General features: G+C 43.0%; 1 protein-coding gene across 1 annotated transcript in view; it reads right to left on the bottom strand.

Moving 5' to 3' along the window:
• Positions 1-1,478: 1,478 nt before the first annotated feature.
• LOC147441104 (uncharacterized) overlaps positions 1,479-21,359 on the bottom strand; it is a 37,114-nt gene continuing 17,233 nt past the window's right edge. The window contains exons 5-7 of the mRNA XM_086482833.1: positions 2,201-2,268; positions 1,987-2,098; positions 1,479-1,890 (exon numbers count right to left, since the gene is read on the bottom strand). Coding sequence (XP_086338959.1) covers positions 1,795-1,890; positions 1,987-2,098; positions 2,201-2,268 — 276 coding nt within the window. The 3' untranslated portion in view covers positions 1,479-1,794. The remainder of the gene's footprint in view (positions 1,891-1,986; positions 2,099-2,200; positions 2,269-21,359) is intronic.

Genomic DNA, 21,359 nt, shown 5'->3' on the forward strand with positions numbered 1-21,359 from the left:
CACTTCATTAGTTTTTCATAGTAATGATTTTTTTGCAAAAAAATATGCATTATAAATTTTTTAAATGAGTTTAAATTACAAGATACTTGTGAGTTTGAAACCTTGAAAAATGTGTAGTTGATGGGTATTGACCTACAAATATATTATAGACCTAAAGTTTTTTCCATAATCTCATCATGTTAATGAAAAAGGCCTTGAAAGACCAAAATTTCTCTCTCAGTATTTTCAAGGTTTTTTTTTATTATTAAAAAAAACCTAATCTCATAACTAAGTTATAAAGCTCAATTTCTTGCTATCATAAGTTATTTTCTATCCATACACCTTCATATCTATGAAAACTCTTACTTTCATAAGAACTTATATTCAATTTATGCACTAAATTTTTATGATTTTTTCATCTTATAACTAATTGCCATAATCTTTATTTGGTGTTAATTTTGGAAAAATTAAAATTTGGTTGCTAAATTTTGACACGCTACTAGAAAAATAAGACACTTTAGTCTCAAGAGACTGGAGTGTCCGATTATAGAACTAGTGTTAAAAGTGGTCTACCCACCTATAAGCTCCGACTACTTGTAAGACTACCTAGGTGCCTCCACTCCATCATAGACTCACCAATGTGGGAGCTCAAGCTCTACGTGATATTGAAAGTTTTCTTGTTTGGGAGTTGAGGAAAGTAGTAATGTTGATAAATGCAAACGTTCACAAAAAATTGGAGGGTAAGGCACTGCACATCACCTCGATCATACATTATCATATGTTGAAAAGAGGACATGAGTGTAGAAGCCTTGCACATTCTTTAAACAACGATAGATAAGAGCGGGGATTGTACTTGTGCATTGATTTATTGATGATAATCCTTTGTTCAACCAATGCATTGTTTTTTTTTTTTTTGGAGGGCAGATTTTGTAAGTGATTTGTCAAAATATTTTTGCGGGGATGACAAATGGAGGTGTTAAAGCACACTACAAAAAAATTGCCAAACAAGGTAAGCTAGATGGACAAAGTATTCGAGACCTCTCAGTGATCGGCCCTCACCTCAATCTGAGTGGTATCTAACACACTTTAAAAAAAGTTGTAGCAATGGATGAGGAAGATAATAAAATCAATGCACAAAGACTATAATTCTCTATCGAAGTATATCAATTAGTGAAAGTTGCATCTTGGGAAGTCCAAATGTGGCTCTCCCTTAAATAATATAGAAATGCATTCAATGTCCGACTCACAAATAAAACACAGCTGATTTATGAATCTTGATACCCACAAAAAATGTGCATCCGCAAGTCCACACGCCTGGGTTCTCAGCTCAATCAAGGCAGGCCTGAGGCCATGATGAGGCGAGTTACCTCGTGAAGCACTGTCTTCCCACTACAAAAAATCATGCATATCATGCTAGCAATCAGAATTCTGACTCTAGTTTTCTTTACTCTTAATGTATCAGAAAGACCAGCCTTGCATACAAAGAGAACTTACACAACTTGCAAAACAGTCAGAATGATCAAGCAGCTCTGATACAAGAATAAGAGAAGTGAATGGCAGTTATAAGCCAACCATGATCCCATAAAAACATGTAAGACCTGCTATAGTCATATTATTAAATGTACATAGACCCCTTCACACATCCATGTGTGTATCTTTCATACAAAGGCTAACAGAGCACTGTGATGCTTTCTTTACTTTATGTGAGAAAGCCTGTGAACATCAGTCACTAGCCTTCAACAGGAGCGTGACCTCAAAACAAGCAACAAAGCCAATCTCCTAACCCTGAGCACATGAAATGAACATTCTCAGGGCTTATCGATACATGCTCTCAGATCGTAGATTTTCTGCAATTTCTGTTTCCCATCTGTCTCCATTCTCGAGCAGTTTCTCCTTGTCATAAAGAAGCTCCTGAAAGGGAGGTATGCACGTAAGTCTTAAGATCCTACACACATAGCAGGGACGCGCAGCTGCGCAGAAAAGGCTACATAAGGGAAAAGGACATACCTCATGCGTTTCGGTTGCAAACTCAAAGTTTGGCCCCTCAACTATTGCATCCACTGGGCAGGCTTCTTGGCAAAAGCCACAGTAAATGCATTTTGTCATATCGATATCGTATCTACAAAAACACTTCCATTTAGTACTGATGCCTGAATGATTAGAAAGTTGATTTTTTGTTTTCATAAGAAGTGTTATCTTCACAGCAATATATCACACACACCTTGTAGTCCTGCGACTACCATCTTCACGCTCCTCTGCTTCAATTGTTATGGCTTGGGCGGGACATACCTGAAAACAACAGGATGACATTAATGTCATGGTTGAGAGAAAGCCTTGACCACTTCCAGACATGTATACATTGAAAATAACACCATCATAAATCAATGACCACTAGATCCGATTTAATAACAGTCCAAGAGGCAAGGGCAAGATTAGAACAGTTTATACAATTACCCAACTCGAAAAAAACAACTCATGGGTTTGGAGTATTTAATTCGTCTATGTCCAGCACGAGAGGCATGAGAGTCGAGAAGAACTTTTTGTTGTTATAGCTTTGCAAGTTCCACATCACCGCAACACATTTCAGCCTTGAACCATTTCACACGTAAAACAGGGTGTTTCAGACAGATTGAATATAGACACAGACTGGCCTCAAATCCGGTGGACACCTTGACTACAGTCTCACTCGACTCGTCCGGCATAGATATGGCATGCCCTCAATGGATAACCGAACATGCACAGGAGCAGCAAGATGAAGATATCCTCCTAGCAATAAGGCTGAATAAGAGGAAGAACACTGTCAACCTCAAGACAGAAAGGAAATTGCCCTCGAGACTCAAATGAGCTCCATCTCTCCACAGTGGAGTCGCTCTGAAGAAATATGCCCTGAGGATCACTGATCTGGTAACCGCTGCTCCTCGTGCCTGGAGAATATGTTGCACCACACGTGAGATCCCCTCCAAGGGCCTAAATGTGTACACTGAAAACGCATATCACCAAACTGGCTGGCTGCCAAAACGCGGATGAGGGCTGTCCAAAGAAGCTAGTGCTGCCCTCCTCTCTGCCAGTCAAACTGCCTCATCAGCCCCAAAAGGCCATTGTACCAGACTTTGTGCAATCTAAAGCAAATAACTGAAATCAGCCTGTAGGGCGGTAGACTTTAGCTTTCACCCGAATCTTTACTCGAAAAACTTCACTTGAACTTCACGACACAAAGACACTTCGCAAATAAACCCTTGACTGGAATTACCACTTCAAAACAAAACACGGCTTGGTAGCTAGAGCGCTCCCAAGCAGACAGCGACACCCTGTAGGCCCCAAAGACTGGTACCCCCTTCACTATTTCGTTATTCTTATAACACTTGGGAGAAAACTTGCGAGTTCCTACGAGCAGTCCCACTTACCGGGCTGAAAATGGCCTACCCTCGCCTGATTTTGGCAGCATAACCGCAGTAGGAGGCTTCACCGACAAAATCCACATGCCAAAGGTGACTTTCCCGGAGCATAAGGACACTTTCCCAAACCTGGCAAGAATCTGCAGCACGCTGAATTCTCTGTTTTCTGCCCTGAAAATGCACCAGATCACCTGTACAATGATCCTCACTTCCTCGAAGCTCCTGGGGGTATTAGGGATCAATTAGGGTCAAAACCCTAAACCTGCAAAAATACACAGCAGGCTGTATTTTACTGTTTACTTGGTGAGCCAAAGGTCCTTTTTGGACTCTTTGAGCCCACAACTGGCCACGTGGCGCATCTACAATATAGGAAGCAGTTAATAAAAGCATGTTATCAAAACTTGGTCAAAGAAAAAAGAAGAAATCGGCTCCAACACAGCCGCAGGACTGGGAAAAGCTTGCGAGCGCAGGTCGTCTGATTGGTTGACACACTGGAGATGCCAGACATGCCATCGGATGCAGACTAATTGCTATTGCAGAGCAAACGCCAGCAGATGTGGTTGGTTCGGTGTCTGTCTGCAAGAATGTGGCCATGCTTGGGTAGGAGATGTGCAGCACAGCAGCACACATCGGGGAGTTAACATACCAGATAAAGAAGGAAGAAATGCTACAAGAGATTTCACAAAAGCAAGCAAACAGGTTGGAGGGAATAACACCTGCAGACTTATGAAGCAGGAAACGTTTGGCGAATGCCTAAAGAGGTGTGTTAGTCAGGGACTGAAGAAACATTATGCTTGGCACTTCCTTGGTCGACATGTATGCCAAATGTGTTTGGCGAGGAAACCCTGTGCTGTTTTCAACAGATGCGAAGCAAGGATATCGCTCCAGATGCAATCATCTATGCTTTCAACTTTAAGGCATGGTGCACTGCGCAAGAATTTGATATGAGCAACAAATCCATGAGGATATTGTTAGTCAAGGGGGCTGTTAGCGAAAGGAGTTGTGCTTGGCATTACCTTGGTCAATATCTTATAGACGAAGCTGTGGATTGTTTTAAGCTGATGTGAAGCGAGTGCCTCCCTCCAAATGCAATCATCTATACTTGCATCTTGAAGGCATGTGGCAATTTCAAAGACGTTGAGATGGGCAGTAGAACTCCCGATGATAGTGTTAGTCAAGGGCTGTCGACAAAAACCTATGCTTGGCACTCCCTTGGCCAACATGTATGTCAAACGTGGCAGGGTCAGGAAGCTTGGGGTGTTTTCAACTGATGTGAAGCGAGGCCATCTCTCCAGATGCAATCATCTACGCTTTCCTCTTAATGGCATGTGCTCTGCCTTGGTTGATATGTATGATTGTTAGACAGGAGCTTTGTGCTTGGCACTGCCTTGATGGACATGTATGCCAGATGTGACGTGCTTGAGAAAACACAAAAAGTGCTTCTGTCAAGAATGTCATTCCTTGGAACATGCTGATTGCGGGATATCCTCAACAGCGGCAGGGCCAGGAAGCTCTGGGCCGTCTGTTATGCTTGGCACTGCCTGGATCGACATGTATGCCAAATGTTGCATGGCCAGCAAGCCCTAGGACTTTACATTCCAGATCAGTAGCTCCTCCGTTGTTTGGGCTGCAGCCTCATTCACTCGGCATGCACCCGCAATCCCTTTGAACCCACTTCAAAATTAAAACCAGGATCGCTTTTCTTGCATACGCTTTATAAGCTTCTTCATTGTTCAGCGCTGCAGTCTCACACGCTCGGCATGCACCTACAAGCCCTTTGAACCCCCTTTAAAATTAAAACCAGGATCACAACCTTCCACGGTGGAGCTACCCTCTCAATGTCAAGAAACTTTGCCCATCAAAAACTAGTCCACTTCAGTTGATTATGAGGATATTATACCTGCATTCCTCGAGCGCAAAAATAGTGACGTCTACATGGTCTCAGATGGCACAAGATGGATGGCAGAGCACTCCGTGCATGCAGCATTGGGTCAGTTTGAGCATAGAGCTCGAAGCCAACATTGCCTGTTTATCATTGATAAAGTGTTAATAGCGTTCATCTCATTGCCCTCGCTCATAAGAGTTAGAAGCAGGTAATGTTTGTTGAAATCCTTGAAGAGAATGGCATTAACTTCGTGAATACTTTGTCATACTGCATGACAAATAGAAAATTAACATATCCATTGAGCGTGATTTCCAGAGTAGTTTTGACACATATGCATCTATCAGCTTGGCTAACAAGCTTACGCCTGCTGCCAGCACTAGAAGAATTCTTCAAGTGGCATTCAGTTACAAAAGGCCTGCACTTGTTGACACGTCTTAAGAATTCTTTCAGAGAGCTCCAAGTAGAGGGCTGCGTGGTTGATGTGGCATGGTGGCATGGCCTTGACCCCTCAATTCGTACAAATGTTTGTTGCCTCTCTTTTGCTTGTCCAAGAACAAAACATCGACTCCAAATTCTATCTAATCATGCCTTCAAGAAAAAAGCAGAGCACTGGACAAAAGTAGAGTGCGCCAAACGTCCTATTTCGACTCTTTGAGCTCGCAAGCGACCACGTGGCACAATTTCGTCTATTGGAGGAGGTTCTGCAAGGTGAGGCATCTTGCGAGGTAGGCCCGTTTGGACAGGGTTCAGCAGCACAATAGAGGGTGCACTAGAGCAATAGCAGATTGGGCGTCATCAGCATGATAGCTAGCTACGAGAGGGATGAAATTAGGTCAACATTGGGCATCAAATGGCAAAAGGAGATCATGCCCAAGAGGTGAGAAGCTCTGAAGGGCCTCAAGCATGGCTGCAAGGAGGGATGGCATTGTTGAAGCAGGGATTGCTTGATTGGACGTAGGACCCACAAGAGGGACCTGATTGGAGGAAACAAGGGCATCATCATCGTCAGCAAGCAGCATCGAGGGTTGGAGCAAGCCGGCCGCTTGGCACAATCCAGGCCATTTGCTTTTCACTTTTCATTGGAATCAGATGATCTAGTTTTACAGTGCTGGATGCTTTTTTTGTTTTATTGCTTATCGCTTGGTGAGCCTAGATCCTTGTTGCGCGCCCTTCTGTACCTCTACTTCCACCAAGGCGACAACAAGCACTGTGAAAAGAGCATCCAATGTTGTGAAAAAGTATCCAGCACTCTGAAAAAGCACCGGCTACACCTTGCTTCACCTCGGCTTCGGCTTCTCAATCAACAAGCACCGTATGACAGCTCTTTCTCTCTCTTTCTCTCTCTCCGGATATGGAAAAAGGAGTTTTTTGTTCATAGCATTTTTGACAAACAGAGATAGTGGATAACACCTGCATGCGAGGGAGACTGAAAAAGGATATCATGGTTATGAGGGATACTAAGGTACACACAGAGCTGCGTGAGCAGTGTGCTTAGAGAGATGGAGTTGAGCCTCAACATCCACCTGCACACGGATAGACGTAGATCCATGGATCAACAGACGACATCCCCCATTCCCCTGCCATCTTCTTTGATGTAATTAAAGTGCACTGTTGGCAGCATTATGTGTTCTTTTCCATTAATATCTTTTGTTGGCAATAGCTCGGACATATATTCACAAAAGTAGACGTTTCAATTGCACAACCGTGACTCCAGCTTGACAACACTACAAGCTTCGTTATCTATATCCAGCACCCCATGACTATGTGTTTGCTTGGCGCAACACATAAACGCTACGGGGAAGGGCACGGCTTCCGTTTCTTATAATTTTTGGAGAGACCACAGTGCCAGCTCTCCACCATACCTTTGTATGGCACCTTTGCATGACGTGCACTGTATACTTTGTAGTTTTAGTCTGTGATGTTTCATTGCAAGACGATATGTTTAACTATTCACATTGCTTTTTTGTAGCTTGATTCAGACATGGTCCTCCAGCTTGCACAAGTGGATGACATTCGTACATGATTATCAGGTTGGTAGTGTAGTTTAATGTTTATAGTCCGTTTGTGCTTTTTGTATTTTTAAGTTTGTCAAAGTAGTTTAGCCATATATTTTCCTCACTAGTGCATGCTCAATTTTAATCATCGTATCTATATATCAAATAGACATGCATTTCTTTTCTCACGGTTTGGAAATTCAACTTGTATATTCAAATATAGGAAAATGAAACTAAATGATCGATATTACTAGGTTGAATGGTGCAATCTACAAACAACTACCAAAGTACACAACTTGCTTCTTCCCAATACTCATCAAGTCCCAATCTAAGCTATTATTGGTGCCTATCAATTGGTTCTACTCATTTTCTCATGTTCCCACAATAAAACCCAAGGTGACAGCAATCACAACCAACTAACTAAGTAACCAGATGCCCTCCAGAATCTATCAGATTATGTACAAGAAAGGCCCACCAAGCAAGACTAGTTTGCGCTCCGTTTCGCGTGCCGATCGCATCCGTAGCAACTGTAGGGATACTTGCCCTTTAAATCGGACGAGATTTCTCGCATGAAATCTCTCCGAATTCACATGTACCTACGAGGGATTAGCAATTAGCTAATCCAATACCTCGACAAGAGGCTCTTGCCTCGGTATACGCGCATGAACCCACACAACTGTACATACAAATAGAAAGCCCTCGAGCCATTACGATTCTGTATCATGTGTCCAGTTTGCCTCTTTTGAGTTCATTCCTACATACTTATAAATTCTAGCGAGGGGCCTAAATGACTTTGAACTGAGCTTAGACACCCTTTTATTGCTCGCATTTCAGCGCTGACTAGCCCGTCCATCTCGTGGTGACCTACCCTTCTCGACTGCTCATGAAACTCTCGGCCGTTTCACTCTAGCCACACAATGTCCGGCCATTTGTGACTTCAAAAAGGGGGTCCCAAAAATTAAATAAAAATCAAGGGAAAGAAACCGACAACTAAGGTTAGTGGTTGCCACATCCTTGTGACAACCTCTCTAGCAATAGAGAGGGGGGGCCCTTGGAGGGGGGATTGGGCACAGTTACCCGGAACGGGAAATCGGAACGAGGAACGGGGAGCAACATGCATGAAATGCCATTCCCTATTTCGGATACTCACGTCTGAAACACGGAACAGGAATCCGAAACGGGAAATTGGGATGGGAACAGGGAACGGAGGCCTAAAAATGGCCAGTCTCCGTGAGAAAATGGGTGTCGATCTTCTCTCTCTCTCTCTCTCTCTCTCTCTCTCTCTCTCTCTCTCTCTCTCTCTCTCTCTCAGCCCCTTCTCTCACACTTTAACCTCTTTTGTTTTGGTCATTGCACAATCTCTCATTCAGTTAAGGGGGGCTCTCTCTCCCCTTCAGTAAAAGGAACCTTGAGCACATACTGATCACTCATCCTAAGCATAAACCATCATTCACTTCCGCTGAACACTACATCCAAGATCCACCAAACATCACCACCTCTGGCCAAAAGCTTCTCTACCTGACACCAAGAAACCACAAATGGTTGGATATGATAGAACTCATCACCTGCCAAGGAGAATAGGTACACGGGTATAGACCACATCCAACCATCTCCAAAAACTCATCCACCTGACAAGACCATGCAATCACAATGCAAGTTAGAGCCACCATGTCCCTGTCGGTGTACTACAACAATATAGTTCGCAACAATTTCCGACTCCAATCTGCTACCAAGCACTACCGTCTCTAGCAGTGCTCAAAATTTGTAAAAAAAGCTCCTAACTAATAGTATTGAATTTCTATGTTTACACTTTGTGTATGGCCTATTTTGGCAATACAATCCCTATTTAAATTTTGAAATTTGCACAAAGGTCTTAATTGTCCTTAAACCTTGCTTTTCCCATATCTTGGTCTACGGTGGGTATTTTTAGCCCGAACTTCATATCTGAGATGTACACAAATATATCCACAAGACTGTCTCCATTTTCTATCTCCAACATTTCAAGTCGATGCCAAGGCATAAGAGAAGCTCCATTGTAGATAGGTGCAAACCGTGTTCCAAGGGTGCAAGAAACCTCCCGTCAAAAGGGATCTCCAAACTCATTGGCAAGGGTAGGTACACTGGCTGAAATTGGTCCAAAATCAGTCCCCCTCTGCTGCACAAAAGTCTCCAACCAGCTTGCTGAAAATCTGCAAAGGTACCCAGCATGACCCGTCGCACTTGAATCACTTTTTGATCTTCAAAGCGCGATCCAAATCTCATCCAACTACTCGCTGGAAATCAGCAGCACTCCATGGTCAAAAGCAGGCTGAAAAATGCAAGTACACAAGCGTTCTTCACTACAGAAACGTTGTAGAGATAGATTAACCCCCTCTTGAAGCAAAAATGTTGGTACGAGGGTGCCTCCTCATATCCTTGCGACGAAAACACAGCTGCAACTCACCCTTCTGCTAGCTGAAAAAAGCAGCTTCCAACAAGCACTCCTCAAGCTCCGGATCCACTAGGCATCATCAAGCCTAGGCTCTGATACCATATTGGAAGGCATGGTAACAAGGGAACACACATGGGAAAAAGAGAAAGAGAGGAGGAGAGAGAAGTGTTGGGGATTGGAGAGAGAACCATTCATGGTGCTGAAGTAATAATGACGATTCTTAATTACACAAGAGAAGTTAATCAAGTGTAGACAACAAAAGTGGATAATCACATCATATATATATGCTTCTCATATTTATCATACAAATTGTGAAATGTGTACAAGAGGGCTCTTTATATAGAGCTTATTGTAGGTAGCTTTCTTGCTTCATTCCACGTGTGATGAAAAGGCCAAATAGCATGTGGGCTAGGCCTAATAGCATATGGGTATAGGAAAAGAGGCATGTGTGAGGCTTTGTAGGTTCCATAGAAAAATGTGACTATACACTTTATGGTGCATGCTTGGCTTTTTAGGGAGTGCTCACGCTATGAGTGTAAGCTAAGGCTTACTCCAATAGAAGCCCTCGTAAGCTGAAGCTTACACGAAGAATGCATGGATTTTGAACGGGGAGTCTTACATGGGTTACATTTGGGTAACTACATGGGGCTCATAATAAGTGGAATCTAATGTCAAACAATAGTGTAGGTCTTACCACCAAACTGAAAGGTTTGAGGCAGTGTCTCTTACAATTGCAAGGTCTTCATTGTCTTTTGGGAGCTTCGTTAGGGCCTCAACTTTAATGCATTTATTTCCTTGCTTTATTTTTTTTTTTACGGTGCACATGTCGGGTGGCGCATGGTTTTTGAGCTGGGTTTTGCTCTTGTTGTTCGTTGTTTTTCCTGCTATTGCCATGGTTGTTGTTGCAAGTTGAAACCAGCCCGTGGTGGGGCGGTAGGCATTGGCTTTCACCCGAAATTCTTTACTTTAGACACACACACAGAGCACTTTGCAAAAAGAACCTGCGACGGGAATTAACACTTGAATATACACATGGCTCGGAAGCTAGAATGCCCCGAGCAGACGCCGACAACCTGTAGGCCCCAAAATTGGCGCCCCTTTCAGTATTTCTTTATTCTTTGAGAGGGAAAATTACAAAGTAAGGTCTGGGAATCCTTTACCTGTATCACACTAGATACTACCTGATTTTGCCAAATTTCAGCAGCATAACAATCCCAAAACTTGCGCGAAATCAATTCCCCTGTTGGATCTCACTTGCACTGGCGTAAACCCTCTGATTCCTGTCCAAAAATAGTAAATTCAGCTCGCTGTATTTACTGGTTTTTGCCTTGTTTCCAGCCCTAAACAGTCCCCGAACTGTTCTCTACCAGTGGGGCACGATTCCCAAAGGTTCTGGCGTCCGCATGGCTGAAAAACAGTCAATTTTCTGCGCATACACAGCGCTGAATTTGCACCTATACAGTGAGGTTATGACCCTCACTGGTGCCTGCTTTGTAGTAGTAGTTAGCTACCCCTGTTCTTACTCAAGGAGGCTCTTGCCTCAGCACAAAAGCATGAAACCACACACCTGTACATCAGTCAAATGAAGAGCCCTCTTGTGGGGCATCACATAACTGCACGTAGGGGAGAGAGAGAGAGAGAGCAGTGTGTAACATGCAGGTCATCACTCCTAGCACCACACTGTACATAGAGAGGAAAGCAAGCACTCCATAGCTCTTAACCTGTGAAAGGTTCTCAATGAAGCATCCCCCAGCATAAATCGAGCAACCCCTCTGCTGCCCTTGACCTGTAATGCATCTGTGAACAAGTAGATGCAAAAAGGGGAAGATTTCCATGGCTGCCAAAACCTGCGTATCGCTGAAAACGCAGCAAAACAGCCTTGTAAACACGCATCTGATGCCTTCCAATGCTAAAAATGAGCTCCTTAGACCTAGGCAAAGTCATGGGAAGCTCAAAAATGGAGAGAAATGGCTGAAAATCAATGTTAACAGCCTCCAAAACTGCTCCAAAAAGTCAGTTACGAGTTCTGTTCTCCCAAACTTGGTAAATTGGCCAAAAAGTGCCACTTGGCACTCATACATGCAATTTCCCCGCATTGGGCTTCCTGCTTAAAAATCTCTCAACCGGTGCATGAGTTGACTTTGCAGCAGAGTAATAAAATGTTCCCCTTGTCATTCTGATGCTAATGACGCGAACAGATTTCACGGCCCAAATTAGCAGTTCCCTAATTTTTAGGAGATGCTTCCGTTGGGCTCTCACTCGTCTTCTGACCATCTATCCTCGTTGGGACCGCATCCAAAAGTGTAATGTGGCCCAACTGTCGGATACTTTCTGTTGGTGATTCCACCTTGACTTTATACCTTTATTTAGTTCACTTCCTAGTATCCACCAACTTGCTAAGTGCGACGGGGGGACCTACATGATCTTGAACTGAGCCTAGACATCCTTTTACTTTACGAGTTCCAATGCCGACCAACTTCCCGTCTGCGGCTGAAACTACCATTCACATTGGTCATACAATGTCCGACCATTTGCAACTTCAAAAAGAGGGTCTCAAAAATTAAACAAAAATCATTGGAAACAAACCAACAACTAAGGTTAGCAGTTGCCACGTCCCCGTGACACAGGTTGCCTACGAGCCTTATTTAGCGCAAAGTGTTGGCTCTAAAGGCCCTCTGGCCACCCTTGTATACTTGTATATATTATTTTATATAGTCACTTATACCTTGGGGTGTGAACCACCCCTAGGGTCACTTAAGTGACCCTCCATAATCTACCGTAAACATAATAATAGAACATATCGAATAGCGTGCCGTACAACCACGCGAACCCATCCTGCATCGTTCTCTCTCTCTCTCCTACGCTCTCGTCTACAACAGCAAGAAGAAGTCATCACTAGCAGTAGGAGCTCCATTGCTTCCCTCAAACTGGTATCAGAGCTTGGTGTCAAGCTTCCTACGCGCGGTGTCTTTCCTTCTCTCTTCGATTTCTGCCAACTCCTTCTCTCTCCACGATTTTCAGCCAAACAGGTAGTCTCTCTCCTCTCACTACAGCTGTGAGAGTCATTGAGTCTCTTGGTTGCGACAAAGAGGGATTAGCAGGTGAATTCGACTACAAAAGAAAAGGAAAAATTGACAGGTTGCTGAAATTTCAACTTTTCACAACATACGGAAGCTTCACAAGCTGAAATTTCATTAACAGGTGGAAAAAAATTGGGGGTTTTGCTCAATTTTTCAAAAATTTGCAGAAATATCAAAAATTTGACTGTCAAAATCTGGGTTTTTTGCTGAAATTTTAACAATTTGCAAACCAATATTGTGGACAATTTGAGCAGAATTTGAGAATTATTCTTGAGTTTTTCAAGAAATTACAGAAAAAACGCAGGTTTTACATGTATTAGCAACCTTTGTGGTGCACATTGATATATTATACATGTGGAATACTCACCATTGAGTCTATGTATTGCTGAAAATACATTTTGCAGCAATTTTTACTTCATTTGCAGGTTAAAGGTTGTTGTAGATGCACTTTGGTTTTACTGCTCAAGTGGGAGTATTTAAGCAAGGGATGTATGCACTCTTTGTGCGCTGAAATTTCAGCTTTCATTGCTGAAATTTATCTTTCTTTACTGCTGTACGCTTGGGATAAAGTGTCGGTAATGTTGTGTTACGACCCTTTGCACTTTCACACTGAGTTTTGAGCCTACAAGAGGCTAAAATCTCAGTTTGCAGCCTGCTGTCATAAAATTACAGCAGTGAAATTTTGGTCTTTATTGCACCGAAATGGCCTCTAATGCGTCTACGAGCAATGAGTCAAAGTCTCTACTTGAAATCAAGAGATTTGATGGCTCCAGCTTTGACTTGTGGAAGGATAGAATGCAGGGAATCTTGTTTCTAAAAGATTGTGATGATGCACTTTTGAAAGTGAAACCTGCAGCTTTGTCAGATGAAGATTGGGCTAAATTTAACAACAAAGCAATTGCTTACATCAAGATGGCGATGTCTGATGATGTGCTCACAGACATTAAAGCGTCTTGACACTGCTTATGCTATCTTGAAGAAACTGACAAATACGTATGAGAACACAACTCCTGTGAATCAAGTGCATCTTATGCAAAAGCTTGTAAACATGGAGTTGGATGAGTCCAAGCCTGCATCTGAACACTCGAGTGCTTTCACAAGTGTCTTGAGTCAATTGCAAGACTCTAGTTTGCAGCATAGTCACAAGGGACGCATTCCGGGACGGGGGACGGGGGACGGGGCTCAAATGGATTTTTAGTGTAAAAAAGAGGGCGGGACGGCAAGTGGGGATGGAAAAGTGGGGACGGGAAGCCCGAAAAAGGGCGTCCCCTGTTACTATGGTTTGCAACCTTTTGGTGATAAGCTCAAAGCTATCTTCTTATTCATGACTTTGCCTGACAGTTGGGAAGCTTTGGTTTTCTCTTTGAGCACCAATGTTGCTTTAACATTTGATCGTGTACGGAATGAAGAGATTAGAAGAAAGACCAATGGTGAAAGCAGCGGGTCAACGTATAATGTAAGAGGCAGATATGAAAAGAAGAACAATAGAGGCAAGAATAGGAGTAAGAGCACGGGTAAGTCCCAGGATGTTACATGCTATCAATGTGGACGCAAAGGGCATAAAAAGCCCGATTGCAAGTACTACAAGCATGAACTTGAAAGAAAGAGGCAGCAAGACAAGAAGAAGAAGGATTCTAATGATGCTAAAAGTGATGATCATGACTCTTCTTCCAAGGAAGTTGCAAAGGCAAATGTTGCTTCGAGTGTCGTCATTGAAGAAATTGTTAATACGGATGATACACTTGTTGTTAACTCACGCCTTCATGATGATAGTGTGGCAATGGCTAGTAATAGGTATATCACAAAACCAGAGGTAATGGATGCATTACTTTCAGCACAAGATGGTTCATGGATAGTAGACAATGGTGTCTTGTTTCATGTACTCCATCTTTGGAGTCTTTTGCTTCATACACTACTAGTCTGGGTAAAGTTTACTTGGGCAATAACCATGCATGTGAGATTGAGGGCGTTGGCACTATACACTTGGAGCTTGAAAATGGTCAAGAGCTGATTTTGCATGATGTTAGGTATATACCTGGCATCAAGGAAAGTCTACTTTCGGTTGGGCAGCTAGATGTAAAGGGTTGTCACACTATATTTGGAAGTGACTCTTGGAAAGTGCTTAAAGGCTCTATGCTAATTGCAAAGGGCAGCGAGAAGGGAACTCTTGATTATTTTTATTGCACGGCATTACCTGGCAAGTTTTTGGTTGTGGCTGAAATTCATTCTCACAAGGAGCTTTGGCACAAAAGGCTTGGCCGTATGAGTGAAAAGGGGCTTGATGTTCTCTCCTCTTTGGGGAAGTTTGATGTAAAAGGCCTTGGCCTTGATTTCTGTAATGATTGTATCTATGGAAAGCGAGTGAAGTTCTCTTATTCCTCTGGTGTCGCTCGCAAATTGCATGTTCTTGATTTAGTACATTCTGATGTTTGCACTATGTCTGTGAATTCACATGGAGGTGTACGGTACTTTGTCTTTTATTGATGATCACATAGAAAGACATGGGTGTATGTACTAAAGAACAAAAGTGATGTGTTTGATTCATTTAAAAAATTTCATGCATTAGTAATTGGGAAATCGGGTCTTCAATGAAGGGGTAGATAGTAGCCTCAGATTTCAGGCTCAAAAAATTACGCGCGCTAGTGCAAGCATAGGAATGAGATGGGGTCCTTAGAACAACAATGACCCTAAGGCTTGAATTATTTTTACGGCCTTAGGATAAGTCAATTAAATTATTTTAAATTATCTATGCTGGACCAAATGGCCGGACAAGTGCGAACAGGTATAGTAGTGCTGGCACGGCATTGCGCTGGGGAGCAGCTAACATCTTCATTGGTTGCATCTATGTGTGCAATTGTGCACTTAATTGCACATTTCATTAATTACCATAGGACTTTTAAAGTCAAAAGTTGAATGGTTTTTAAATTATTAAGTGTGCCACTTGGCACACTTACCCATGCAATCTCTCTCTCTCTCTCTCTCTTACCCATGCAATCTCTCTCTCTCTCTCTCTCTCTCTCTCTCTCTCTCTCTCTCTCTCTCTCTCTTCATGCTAGCGCCCCCTCTTTTGGCTGGCTATATGAGAGCAACCCCTCCCCCTCTTGCCATTTTTGGCAGTGCGCTACCCCCCCTAAGTTGAACGTCCTCTATGCAGTGAAGCTCTCCATTGAAGCTTGAGAGCAGCACCTTATGGTGTATGTGGAGCCTCTGAGCACCCATCACCTAGAACAAGGCCTCTCATGTTTGTAGGCAACTGTGAGAGAAGTTTCATCGCGTATAGTAGAAAACTCTCTTTCTCCCTTGTCTAGGTGCTGCAAATTCTCTGTTTTCAACCCCTAATCACCTCTATTAGGGTGAATTTCAGCAAAGTCTAATAGAATCTTATTCCTCACTACCTACTCTACACATACACAAAGTTTGGAGCGTTCCCATCGCGAAAAGAACCTCCATTTCGACATTGGAACGTGCTCAAGTAACAATTTCTAATTATGTGCAGAAAATTACAACAATCGTGTGTGCGTGCGTTTTGCATGTTTCTTTCGTGGGTTGACTGCAAGAATGATTATGTCCGAAGCGGAAGATAAACTCTCGTTTATGAGAGCTTCCGACGAGTTTTGTGGAAGGTAGACTCTCGCCTATGAGAGCTTCCCAAAATCTCACAGAAGAGGAAAGATCCTCTCTAGTAGTCAAAGAGCAGTTCTTCTACTCTCTCAGTCAGAAGTAGAAAAAGGACAAGAAAGAATAGAGGATTGGCTTTTGCCCCGTTCCTGTGCTTGTAAAGATTCTCCCTTAGTAATAAAGATATTCTCTTTATGGAGGAGAACCAGCCCATCTTCTAATCCCCAATGATGTATCAAGCTTTCTCTCTTTCTCTCCAAAGGCTCTTGAGTATATAAATTGCATTTAACAGTCAATTTTTCGCTTCCGTATTTTTGCGACACTGATACTTGCGAACAGACTCACAAAAGTGCCAGACCACTTCCTATTCTAGACTGACTTGACTGACTGAATCTTGGTCATACTGTAGCTTGTCCACGAACACAAAGGGTTGGATGTGTCACGTGACAAAAGCGACTTTAACGAATGAGAAGGGCAAAGAGATTGTACTTGATTGGGAAAGGAGGGGGGGGGGGGGGGGGGGGGGGGGGGGCAAAAACTAAAAAGTTTGAAAATGTTTGTGCTCGAAAAGGAACGACAAGATTTTCTGCAAGCTGAGGCTGACTGTTTCTCTAAGGGCATACCAAGCGAGTTGCCTCCTCCACATCCTGAAAATCACATGATTGACTCATGGTAGTATACCACCGAACCGTCCACCTTACAGAGTTAGCCATGGTCAAAATAAAGAAACAATGAGCCAGAACAGATTTCCACATTACGAGAATCGATGATATACTAGACACACTTCACGGTTCTACTTGCCAAATTGATATGAAGAGTGGTTATCATCATATCTGAATTTCTCCTAGAGACGTCTACAAGACATCTTTCAGGAAGACTTTTGGGATTTTCAAAGAGTTTTATAGGCACTGCGAAAGCATAAATTGGTTATAAATGCGAAAAAGAGAAAAAAAATTATTTCCTACGATACACTTGCTGGGAGGGGTAAAGATGGACCCGGCCAAAATTGAGACTATTCGTTATTGGCCTGATTTGAAGAACGTTCACGAGGTTCGAAGCTTATCTGGGATTGTGCTCATATTATTGCTGGTTCATTCGGAAATCTGCAGAGATAGTTTCTCGTTTGCATATGCTAACTTAGAAAGGAGTTCCTTTTATTTGGGACCGATAGAGATTGCAGCCTTTGAGACCCTCAAAGGAAAGTTGACTACTAGACTCCTGTTGGCCTTACCATACTTGGAAAAGCCATTCGAAATTTATTGTGATGCTTATGGTCGCAGTTTGGGAGCAATCTTGATGCAAGAAGGCCATGTATTTGCTTATGAGAGAAGAAGGACGTCTTGAAATGGTTGCACAGATTTATGAAAAAGAGCTATTGGCAGTGATCCATACTCTTACTCAGTGGAGACACTATTTACTAGGAGCTTATTATACAATCTTTACGGATCATCAGAGTTTTACACTACTTCTTGTCACAGAAGCGGATTTCGGAAAAGCAGATGAGATGGGCTACCCTCTTGTCACAGTTTTATTTCTAGATTGTCCATGTTCAAGGACAAACGAATTTAGTGGCACATGCATTATCTCAGAAGCCCTTGGTTCTGGCTATTTCTGCGATTCATCACGGAAGCTTTGAGGATATGGTTGATCAGTACGCCACGGATCCTGACTTGGTTGATATTTTTACTAGGATACAGGATGGGGAGACAGTTTCAAGCTATTCCATGCGGGATGGCTATTTGATGTGGAAAACGAGGTTGTGTGTTACACAACCCTCGAGGGAAAAGGTTTTGACAGAGTGCCGTTGTCCACCTTTTACAAGCCACCGCGGCATAGATACCACCTGGAAGGGTGCGAAGCGTTACTTCTATTGGCCGAGGCTTAAAAAGGATGTGGATGACTTTGTTCGCATTTGTTTAGTATCCTAAAAGATCAGGTTCTGACAGGCATAAGGCACACGGACTCTTACATCCTTTACCCATTCCCACCCACCCCTGGGAAAGCATTGCTATGGATTTCATCTTTGATCTCCCCAAGGCTCAAAGTGGACATGATGGCATTTGGACAGTCATCGACGGATTCAGTAAACAGGCCCACTTCATTCCAGTAAAGAATACAATTAAGCCCGACCATTTGGCGGAACTGTTTGTCTCACATATTTTCTGTATATATCGCATGCTTGAGTCCATTGCTTTGGAGAGAGATTCCCGGTTTACTAGTTTATTTTGAAGGGCAATCTAGGAGACCATTGGCACACGGTTGCAGTTATCGTCCACGTTCCACCCGAAGACAGATGGGCAATTTGAAATAGCCAATTCAATGGAATTGGATTTGTTGAAGTCTTATATTTCGAATCAGAAGACTTAATGGGAAAAGTATTTGCCCTTGGTGGAGTTTGCCTACAACAACACACATGGAAGGCACCATTTGAAGTATTCGAGGGTGCTAAGTAGGTTCCTCAATTTCTAAGAACCTAAGACAAGATTCTTTTGAAGTAGATTTTTTATAAAAAAAAAGTCTAGAAGGCATGGAAGGCCATCTAGCCATTCAGAGGAGGAGAGCTCGTCTTCTTTTGACAATGACCAGATCAACAAGAAAACCAAGGAGTTCAAGGAAGGGAGTCAAGCCATCAGGTTTGAAACGCTTTCAGGCCACCAAGACACCCATTGAGCCCTTGAGCTTGTACAATAGTTTGACACCGCCTTCTCTGGAGGATTGTTCTTAGAACATTCCACGGTGCGAAAGGCGGCATCTTACTTGAAAGGACCTGTACACACATGGTGGTCTACTCTGTTGATTCTCTACGACGTGATTAAAATTCAAGACAATTTTCACGTCAAATTGGATATCAAATGAATATGCACAAGATGTCATCACGACTTGGCATCACTTGCAAATGACAGAGAAAGATCCATTGAATGACAACTGCCAGAGGATTTGGGATACTTATTTGCTAGTGTCTTCGTTTCGGAAGATTACTTTGAAAGACCAGATTGAGCGGTTTTGTTGTGGCTTGCTAAAAGAGATTCGCGACTGAAGTCTGACTCTATTCAGAGACTTATGCAACATGCTAAGGAATGATTTGGAACGCATGCCGGCTCATTCACTTATCTTACGGACAGGATGGTATCCACCTCAACAAGGGAAGTGTCCGTGAGTTGAAAAGAATGAATCAGTGGAACCGGATGATAGCTCATCATAGGATTCTAGAGAATCCGAGGGTTCCAACAAACTAAGGGAACCGAATACAAGTTCATGAAAGGATTCCAGAGAAAGGGGATCAAATGATAGTGCGTCTTAGGGTTCCGAAGATTGAGACTAACGTGCCAATGGACAGGGGAAGCGGAATCCACTGGTCCCACGGCACAAGGAAAGAAAGAAAAAAGGGAATCAGCTGGTAGATCAGAGATTTCCCCCGACCCAAGATAAGATTTTTGAAGCAGATCAGTATGATCTAGATCTGGATATTGCTTTTGCCAAGGTGCACGAGGCTCTTCAGAAGTCTCAAGCACGGCATAAGAAGGCACCCGACAAGATTCGACACGACCTACAGTTGCAGGAAAATGTTTGGGTGCTTTTACAATTTGAGAAGGCACGCCTAAGGAAACGAAAAGGAAAGGAGCGGCTTTTTCCAAAGCTTAGCATGAGATATTATGGCCCTTTCCAAATTAAAGAAAAGATAAATGATGTATCCGAAGACTCAAGTTGCCCGATACTTGGAAGATTCACAATGCTTTTCATGTGAGTCTATTGAAACCCTTTGAGGGTGAGCTGCCAGTTTTGATGGGGAGCTTGATGAGCAACCCGAAGTGAAAGAGAGCGAGAAGATACTCGTTCTAGAACAAATTTTGGCACATAAGCAAAGAAAAGTGAAAGGTAAAGTGATTTTGCGGTTCTTAGTAAAATTTAAGAACTATCGGGTATTGAATGCGAAGTGAATGGAGGAGGACCTAGCAGATGCCCCTCAGATTTGGAACTTTACCTTGACATTTTTGGTCTAGCTTTGGTTATTCCAAAAGTTACCGTGGATCAACAAGTTGAATCCGGTGCAGGCAGGATTGCACAGGAGAGGAGTTACTCCGCTCCTTTGTCACGGGTTACCTAAAAAGAATAAAGTCATTGATTTTCCTTTGGATTTCAGGGATATTGATGATTCTGCTGGATGACTTTATGAAAGAAGTACTTCGACATGGGAATTTGTCACGAGGACGTAGCAACTGCCAACCTTAGGTGGCTTTCCCTTGATTTTTGTTTAATTTTTGAGACCCTCTTTTTGAAGTTGCAAATGGACGGACACTGTATGGCCAGTGTGAAATAGCCAACGACCGAGAGTTTCACCCGCAGACGGGAAGGCCTTGTCGCCACGAGTTGGTCGGGCCGATAAAAGTATGTCAAGACTCTACTCAACGTTCGAAGAGAAGATCACCCGATAACTGTGCTACATTGCATTTTTGGATGTGGTCCCAGTGGTGATAGATGGTCAGATGACCAATGAAAGCGCCATGGAAGCATCTCTTAAAATTTAGGAAACTGCTATTTTGGGCCATGAAATCTGTTCGCGCCATTAGCTCTAGAATGACAAGAGAAACATTTTATTACTCTGTCGCTAAGTCAACTGAGCAACCGGTTGAGATATTTTTAGACCAGAAGGTGCAAAACGGGAAAACCATGCATGAGTGCCACTTGGCACATTTTTGGGCACTTTCCAGCTTGAGAGAGAGAACAGGCGTTGAAATTAAACGTGGGGCTGCATTTTCAACCGTATGGTAGATTGTTGCAGGTACCAAAGCTATTGTGTGCTTGCCTACCCTCTATGTATAGTGAAGTGCAAGAACTGAAGCCTCGCACAGTGTTCACTGTTGTCTCTCCCCCCTCCGTGCAGTTATGTGATGCCCCACAAGAGGGCTCTTCATTTGACCTATGTACAGTTGTGTGGGTTCATGCGCGATTGCCAAGGCAAGAGCCTCTTGCACAAGT

The sequence above is a fragment of the Adiantum capillus-veneris genome, chromosome 15, assembly GCF_014529385.1.
Source record: "Adiantum capillus-veneris isolate H3 chromosome 15, ASM1452938v2, whole genome shotgun sequence".
In the NCBI taxonomy this organism is placed as follows: Eukaryota; Viridiplantae; Streptophyta; class Polypodiopsida; order Polypodiales; family Pteridaceae; genus Adiantum; species Adiantum capillus-veneris.